The 9,780-nt window shown below is 34.1% G+C and overlaps 1 protein-coding gene across 1 annotated transcript in view; it reads right to left on the reverse strand.

The window, feature by feature from the left end:
* LOC107723006 (1-phosphatidylinositol 4,5-bisphosphate phosphodiesterase gamma-1-like) overlaps positions 1-9,780 on the reverse strand; it is a 39,935-nt gene that overhangs the window by 8,571 nt on the left and 21,584 nt on the right. Inside the window, exons 8-11 of the mRNA XM_016531507.1 lie at positions 8,687-8,756; positions 8,426-8,527; positions 7,286-7,404; positions 1,341-1,426 (exon numbers count right to left, since the gene is read on the reverse strand). Of these exons, the coding sequence (XP_016386993.1) occupies positions 1,341-1,426; positions 7,286-7,404; positions 8,426-8,527; positions 8,687-8,756 (377 nt within the window). The remainder of the gene's footprint in view (positions 1-1,340; positions 1,427-7,285; positions 7,405-8,425; positions 8,528-8,686; positions 8,757-9,780) is intronic.

Here is a 9,780-nt window from a genome sequence, read left to right on the forward strand (position 1 = left end):
AAATAAACCAAAAGAAACAAACTAATGAAACAAACAAACAAATAAACCAAAAGAAACAAACTAATGAAACAAACAAACAAATAAACCAAAAGAAACAAACTAATGAAACAAACAAACAAATAAACCAAAAGAAACAAACTAATGAAACAAACAAACAAATAAACCAAAAGAAACAAACTAATGAAACAAACAAACAAATAAACCAAAAGAAACAAACTAATGAACCAAAAGAAACAAACTAATGAAACAAACAAACAAATAAACCAAAATAAACAAACTAATTAAACAAACAAGCAAATAAACCAAAAGAAACAAACTAATGAAACAAACAAACAAATAAACCAAAATAAACAAACTAATGAAACAAACAAATAAACCAAAAGAAACAAACTAATGAAACAAACAAACAAATAAACCAAACTAACTAATGAAACAAACAAACAAATAAACCAAAAGAAACAAACTAATGAAACAAACAAATAAACCAAAAGAAACAAATACATCAAACAAACCTAAAGAACCAAATACACGAAAAATGAAACAAACAAACCAAAAGAAACAAACAAAAAAATAAACCAAAAGAAAAACTAATGAAACAAACAAATAAACCAAAAGAAACAAACTAATGAACCAAAAGAAACAAACTAATGAAACAAACAAACAAATAAACCAAAAGAAACAAACTAATGAAACAAACAAATAAATAAACCAAAAGAAGCAAACTAATGAAACAAACAAATAAATAAACCAAAAGAAACAAACTAATGAAACAAACAAATAAATAAACCAAAAGAAGCGAAACAAACCAATGAAACAAATAAACCAAAAGAAACAAACCAATGAAACAAATAAACCAAAAGAAACAAACCAATGAAACAAATAAACCAAAAGAAACAAACCAATGAAACAAACAAATGAAACAAATAAACCAAAAGAAACAAACCAATGAAACAAACAAATGAAACAAATAAACCAAAAGAAACAAACATATCAAAAGAACCAAACAAACAAGTATAGGAAATTCAGATTTTTTTAAACACGTTTTATTCCAGAACCTAAAACTGAAACAGCAGGATATGCATTTTATAATTTACCAACTAAAATAATGTAAATATACAGTGTACTAGAAGTGTAGTCTGCTAGTTTTACTACTGGGAGGAAAAGGTGAAAAGAGAACTATTGTAAGAAAAGTTGCTCAATACAAAACAGCTGTACTATCAGCATGTTAGTTTCAAGATAAAAAAACAGAAATATTTAAAAATGAGTTTGCATATAAAGCATTCATCAACAGCAGTGTGCATCGTTAATAATGGCTGGCTGAGTGTTGCGTTGAGACTCACACTCGATGCATCTGCAGCCCATCCGCAGACAGCGGGCGTACGCCTCCAGAGACGACTCACTGGAAAACTGGTCTCCCGTCAGATAGCTAAAAATACAAGCACACACGTCAGGGCCTGTCTGAGTTACTCCCTAACACACATCAGCACTGGCACACACCTTACTCTCAAGATCAATAACCTCACACCTCTACTACAGCTCATAAACCACGCCAATATTCTTTACAAACAAGTCAAAGGATTCTTTCCATTCTGTCAGTCTTTAATTGCTTCCCCTTAAACTACCTAACAGCTTTATAATCTAGTTACACCAGTTAAACACAAAAATCTACCTTAATTGTTCTGGAGTCACGAAAGAAAACAAATGCTAGGATTTAAAATCAATTATGCACTCAAAGCAAAAGTATGCAATGAACAACAGTAACACTTAACCAGTCTGAAAGTCATATCGTATGAAAAGATACAGAAATCTCTCCACTCATCTGCCCTTTTCAGATTCAGACACTCCCCAACATCTGTGTCTTTCTATTCACGTTTACAGGATACTGACAGAGACACAATACACTTTCACAGATGACTTCTCTTTGTTCAAGTTGCATATTGTGTTGGTTGTTCAACATTACACATTAGGAAGCCACAACTCTGAAAGCATGTGTACGTCAGCCAGACATTTATTTGACAGGCTCATTTTCATAATTATTATGGCAACACATTTATGATTTAGTGTGTGTGTGTGTGTATATATATATATATATATATATATATGATCTTTGGTAAAATGTAGAAGAGCATCGTTTTATGATCAATAAAATCAAATATAATTTTATGATCAATAATAAAAAATGTAGGAGAGCATCGTGCATATCTGTTCAAAACCTTTTCCCATTACCTAACATTTTAATTATTTGAGGAGGAATCATGACATACTCTAACTACTCAACCAGCCAGTTGTTCCCCATCATGTAAATTTTTGGGAATTTTATTTTATTTTATTTTTAGGCATACACTCTGTAATAGATGTATGCAAATACATATTATTATGTATTATAAATACTATAACTAACTAGCCAACTAACCAAATCTTTCCCCATCATCTAACATTATGGCTCAAGGAGGATTCATTTTATATTATAACTAACTAGCTAACTAAAACTAACTAACCAAATCTTTCCCCATCATCTAACATTAAGGTTCAAGGAGGATTCATTTTATACTATAACTAACTAACTAGCCATCTAACATTATAGCTCAAGGAGGATTCATTTTATACTATAACTATCTAACTAACTACCCAACTAACCAAATCTTTCCCCATCATCTAACATTATGGCTCATCGAGGATTCATTTTATACTATAACTAACCAACCAACTAACTAACTAACAAACCAACCAACCAAATCTTTCCCCATCATCTAACATTATGGCTCAAGGAGGATTCATTTTATACTATAACTAACTAACTAACTAGCCAACTAACCAAATCTTTCCCCATCATCTAACATTATGGCTCAAGGAGGATTCATTTTATACTATAACTAACTAACTAACTAGCCAACTAACCAAATCTTTCCCCATCATCTTACATTATGGCTCAAGAAGGATTCATTTTATAATGTAACTAACCAACTAACTAACTAACTAAGTAACAAACCAACCAACCAACCAAATCTTTCCCCGTCATCTAACATTAAGGTTCGAGGAGGATTCATTTTATATTATAACTAACTAACTAGCCAACTAACCAAATCTTTCCCCGTCATCTAACATTAAGGTTCGAGGAGGATTCATTTTATATTATAACTAACTAACTAGCCAACTAACCAAATCTTTCCCCGTCATCTAACATTAAGGTTCGAGGAGGATTCATTTTATATTATAACTAACTAACTAGCCAACTAACCAAATCTTTCCCCGTCATCTAACATTAAGGTTCGAGGAGGATTCATTTTATATTATAACTAACTAACTAGCCAACTAACCAAATCTTTCCCCGTCATCTAACATTAAGGTTCGAGGAGGATTCATTTTATATTATAACTAACTAACTAGCCAACTAACCAAATCTTTCCCCGTCATCTAACATTAAGGTTCGAGGAGGATTCATTTTATATTATAACTAACTAACTAGCCAACTAACCAAATCTTTCCCCGTCATCTAACATTAAGGTTCGAGGAGGATTCATTTTATATTATAACTAACTAACTAGCCAACTAACCAAATCTTTCCCCGTCATCTAACATTAAGGTTCGAGGAGGATTCATTTTATATTATAACTAACTAACTAGCCAACTAACCAAATCTTTCCCCGTCATCTAACATTAAGGTTCGAGGAGGATTCATTTTATATTATAACTAACTAACTAGCCAACTAACCAAATCTTTCCCCGTCATCTAACATTAAGGTTCGAGGAGGATTCATTTTATATTATAACTAACTAACTAGCCAACTAACCAAATCTTTCCCCGTCATCTAACATTAAGGTTCGAGGAGGATTCATTTTATATTATAACTAACTAACTAGCCAACTAACCAAATCTTTCCCCGTCATCTAACATTAAGGTTCGAGGAGGATTCATTTTATATTATAACTAACTAACTAGCCAACTAACCAAATCTTTCCCCGTCATCTAACATTAAGGTTCGAGGAGGATTCATTTTATATTATAACTAACTAACTAGCCAACTAACCAAATCTTTCCCCGTCATCTAACATTAAGGTTCGAGGAGGATTCATTTTATATTATAACTAACTAACTAGCCAACTAACCAAATCTTTCCCCGTCATCTAACATTAAGGTTCGAGGAGGATTCATTTTATATTATAACTAACTAACTAGCCAACTAACCAAATCTTTCCCCGTCATCTAACATTAAGGTTCGAGGAGGATTCATTTTATATTATAACTAACTAACTAGCCAACTAACCAAATCTTTCCCCGTCATCTAACATTAAGGTTCGAGGAGGATTCATTTTATATTATAACTAACTAACTAGCCAACTAACCAAATCTTTCCCCGTCATCTAACATTAAGGTTCGAGGAGGATTCATTTTATATTATAACTAACTAACTAGCCAACTAACCAAATCTTTCCCCGTCATCTAACATTAAGGTTCGAGGAGGATTCATTTTATATTATAACTAACTAACTAGCCAACTAACCAAATCTTTCCCCGTCATCTAACATTAAGGTTCGAGGAGGATTCATTTTATATTATAACTAACTAACTAGCCAACTAACCAAATCTTTCCCCATCATCTAACATTAAGGTTCGAGGAGGATTCATTTTATAATGTAACTAACTAACTAGCCAACTAACCAAATCTTTCCCCATCATCTAACATTAAGGATCAAGGAGGATTCATTTTATACTATAACTAACTAACCAGCCAACTAACCAAATATTTTCCCACATATAACATTATGGGTCAAGGAGGATTCATTTCATACTATAACTAACTAACTAACTAACTAAAACTAACTAACCAAATCTTTCCCCATCACCTAACATTAAGGTTCAAGGAGGATTCATTTTATACTATAACTAACTAACCAGCCAACTAACCAAATCTTTTCCCACATATAACATTATGGCTCAAGGGAGATTCATTTTATACTATAACTAACTAACTAGTCCTTTCTCCATCACCAAACATTTTGGTTCTTTGAGGGTGTTTAATTTTATATTCTAACAAACCAACATACAGTGGTGTCCAAAATTGTTAGAACACCCGACATGTCTGAAAATATTGATCTTTTTTGCCTCCAAAACATAATTTCATTTCATAATGTTCATTAAACATGCAGATGGTTGCTCTGAGCACAACAAATATCAGATGAAGTCAGTTGTACTGTTTTAACCTTTTGCAGCAATTATAGCAGCACATCTCTCTGGCATAGTGTCAATATATTTCCTGAGAACTACAACACTAATGTTATCCCATGCCTTCTGCAACTCAAGCCAAAGGCTTTCCTTTGAATGTACAACAGATCTGTCCAGTTTATTTTCCAACTCGCTCCAAATTTGCTCGATGGGGTTGAGGTCTGGACTTTGAGGAGCAAGTCCATCATTTTCAATGTTCCAGCAGATTCCTTCCATCGCAGGTAGATCCGCAAATACTTAGTTTTATGGGTATTGTAATGGCCAATTCAACAAAAACAACTGAAACCTTTTAAATATGCCAAGTGTTCTAACAATTTTGGCCACCACTGTACCAACAGAAACCAAAACATTCCCCATCATCTAACATTTTGGTTGCTGGAGGAAAAATTATTTTATACACTAACTAACAAACAAACCAACCAACAAACCCTTTTCCCATTATCTAACATTCTGGTTCTTTGAGGATGATCAATTTTACACTAACTATAACTGATCAACTAAAAAAAACTGACCAACTAACCAAATAATGGACCGACCAACTAACTACCTAACCAATGGATGACCAACTAACAAAATGGATGAATGTAAATTATCTAGAGACCACACATTACGGTCCTTTATCTGTCTGTTGATAACTTATCTGAACTAGTTACTTGCTACCTGTAGAGAGCATTTTAATAAACATACAGATTCTTGATTAATCAGCACTGTATAACTGAAACTACTGAAAACATACTGAAAAGACACCAGTCCATTTCTTAGTTTTTTGCTCACATCAGTGTGTAGTTTAGAGGGAGCGCTGGTCACTCCTCTACTCACGTGTTGTGGGACGAGGAGATCCAGTAGTGGGACAGGGGGTTGTTCATGTCCTCGGGCCTCACCTGATCGAGCTGCGAGTCCCAGATAGTGTTCTCTTTAGAGAACAGATACGTGAGCAACTGAGAACCACAACACATGACGCTTGCGTTACAAACAGCAAGTAAGCATGAGCAAGTAGCCTGTTCAACACTAAAACTGGCTTAAGAGCTAAACACCAATTCTCATGAAGGGGTACCAAAAAAAACACACAGAAGTCTGTGTATCTGGCCTTTTTCAACAAATTATAAGTGAAGGGAATATTAACTCGGAAGAGTGGTTCTACAAGGACAGGAGGTCAAAGTAAATATTAAATAAGCCATTTGGTTTTCTATTTACTTTACAGGAGTTCATACATAGCTACATATCGTTTAAAAACAATAAACTTGAATAAATAAAATGCATTCAGATCTCAATTTGTGTGAAAATATCCACTATGTTATCCCATGCCTTCTGCAACTCAAGCCAAAGGCTTTCCTTTGAATGTACAACAGATCTGTCCAGTTTATTTTCCAACTCGCTCCAAATTTGCTCGATGGGGTTGAGGTCTGGACTTTGAGGAGCAAGTCCATCATTTTCAATGTTCCAGCAGATTCCTTCCATCGCAGGTAGATCCGCAAATACTTAGTTTTATGGGTATTGTAATGGCCAATTCAACAAAAACAACTGAAACCTTTTAAATATGCCAAGTGTTCTAACAATTTTGGCCACCACTGTACCAACAGAAACCAAAACATTCCCCATCATCTAACATTTTGGTTGCTGGAGGAAAAATTATTTTATACACTAACTAACAAACAAACCAACCAACAAACCCTTTTCCCATTATCTAACATTCTGGTTCTTTGAGGATGATCAATTTTACACTAACTATAACTGATCAACTAAAAAAAACTGACCAACTAACCAAATAATGGACCGACCAACTAACTACCTAACCAATGGATGACCAACTAACAAAATGGATGAATGTAAATTATCTAGAGACCACACATTACGGTCCTTTATCTGTCTGTTGATAACTTATCTGAACTAGTTACTTGCTACCTGTAGAGAGCATTTTAATAAACATACAGATTCTTGATTAATCAGCACTGTATAACTGAAACTACTGAAAACATACTGAAAAGACACCAGTCCATTTCTTAGTTTTTTGCTCACATCAGTGTGTAGTTTAGAGGGAGCGCTGGTCACTCCTCTACTCACGTGTTGTGGGACGAGGAGATCCAGTAGTGGGACAGGGGGTTGTTCATGTCCTCGGGCCTCACCTGATCGAGCTGCGAGTCCCAGATAGTGTTCTCTTTAGAGAACAGATACGTGAGCAACTGAGAACCACAACACATGACGCTTGCGTTACAAACAGCAAGTAAGCATGAGCAAGTAGCCTGTTCAACACTAAAACTGGCTTAAGAGCTAAACACCAATTCTCATGAAGGGGTACCAAAAAAAACACACAGAAGTCTGTGTATCTGGCCTTTTTCAACAAATTATAAGTGAAGGGAATATTAACTCGGAAGAGTGGTTCTACAAGGACAGGAGGTCAAAGTAAATATTAAATAAGCCATTTGGTTTTCTATTTACTTTACAGGAGTTCATACATAGCTACATATCGTTTAAAAACAATAAACTTGAATAAATAAAATGCATTCAGATCTCAATTTGTGTGAAAATATCCACTCCAATTAGCTACAAAAAAAAAAATATATATATATATACAGTGGGTACGGAAAGTATTCAGACCCCCTTAAATTTTTCACTCTTTGTTATATTGCAGCCATTTGCTAAAATCATTTAAGTTAATTTTTTTTCCTCATTAATGTACACACAGCACCCCATATTGACAGAAAAACACAGAATTGTTGACATTTTTGCAAATTTATTAAAAAAGAAAAACTGAAAAATGCTCAGTATTTAGTAGAAGCACCCTTTTGATCTAATACAGCGCTGTGTGTACATTAATGAGGAAACAAAATTAACTTAAATGATTTTAGCAAATGGCTGCAATATAACAAAGAGTGAAAAATTTAAGGGGGTCTGAATACTTTCCGTACCCACTGTATGAACACAATACCATGAATGTAAGCTACATCTTCATGAAAGTTCAATAAATATACACCTCATTTAAGTAGTTATTTCAAACAGCAGATGGAAATTCAAAAGCGAGTAATTAAGGTCAGAAAGAGGGAGATCAGGTATATCAAACAAAGATCTGAGGTCACAGCAGGAAGTGCTGATGTGGGTAAAGCGTGGTGCTTGCAACTGCACAGCTATTGGTTTCTTTCCCAAGGAACTTAACACATGCGTACCCAGAATGCACTAATCACTTCATGTGTATGTAAACGTCACCTCGTCTTGATGAAAGTATGGCTGCTCGATCTCTCGCAGAGGATCCTTCAGGTAGAGGAACATGAACTCCTGCACCTTGTTATTGTCTGTAGCCCAGAGCTCCTGCAGACACACACACAGAGTTACTACCAAACATCTCTAGTACAGATTCTGTACCAACACGCCACGCTGTACTGTACAAACAACTATACATCTGTACAATTCATGTGTAAACAACGTCTGGTTTTGTTTGTGTAATAACATGAGAAGTGAATGTCTAACCTTCTGATGTTCAATCAGGAAGTTCTGGAAGTCCTCCAGTGAGATCTTCTGCTCTGGTCTCTCAATAAGCCTGAGGAAGCACACAAACACACAAAGCAGTGTTACAGCAGCATGTCTGGACACCCAAGAGACTTCAGATGAATTAAACATTGTGCAAAATACAATAAATGACCATTTACTAATAGGTCGTATTGTGCACAATTCATCAGTGATATATTTGCATTTACATTTAGCAGAAGCTTTTATCCAAAGCGACTTACAAATGAGGACAACAGAGGCAATCAAAACAACAAAAGAGCAATGCTGAGACAAGTCACGGTTAGCCCAACGCAGTACACGTAGCAAGGGTTGTTTTTTTTATAACAAATAAAATGAAAACAAGTAGATAGAAGAGAAAATGAATAGGTAACATTAGTGTTAGAGGCTCTATTTTTTCATAGTGAATCAAGTGACTGTCTTTATGAATGGGTAATCATGAATCACTGACTCACTAGATTCGTTTAAAAAAAAAAAGTTCATTCATAAACGAAACACCGCTGTGTTTGAATGGAGACGCGCAGCGGCTGAGCTGTGTCTTTGTTTTAAACTATTTTCGACGACGAAATAGAGCAAAATCAGACAATAGTGTTATAGTCAGACAATGTAAGTCACTTAATATTAACTTCTTGTTTATTGAATTGTATTGTATTAAATCAGTATCACATTTACAAACTCCTTTAAAAATCATTAAAAGCTGGCACTCAGCTCAGTTCATCTCGATCTCACATCTATAATCAATGAATCTCTCACTTTGCTTATGAAAGGACTCATGAGATATGTCTGTGATACATTACATTTTTTTTAAATGGCGTTTATCATGTTTTGGAACCAAACTATATATTGGGTTCCAAAACATGATAATCGCGATTAATCACATCCAAAATAATTTTTTTTGTTTACATAATATATGTGTGTGTGCTGTGTATATTTATTATGTATATATAAATACACACTCATACAGTCAATATTTTGAAAATATTTACATGTATATATTTATATTTATATAATTTATATTATATATAAATATATTTAATATACGAATATACATTTTTTCT

This window comes from Sinocyclocheilus rhinocerous, unplaced genomic scaffold, assembly GCF_001515625.1.
Source record: "Sinocyclocheilus rhinocerous isolate Xijiao unplaced genomic scaffold, SAMN03320098_v1.1 scaffold664, whole genome shotgun sequence".
Lineage (NCBI taxonomy): Eukaryota > Metazoa > Chordata > Actinopteri > Cypriniformes > Cyprinidae > Sinocyclocheilus > Sinocyclocheilus rhinocerous.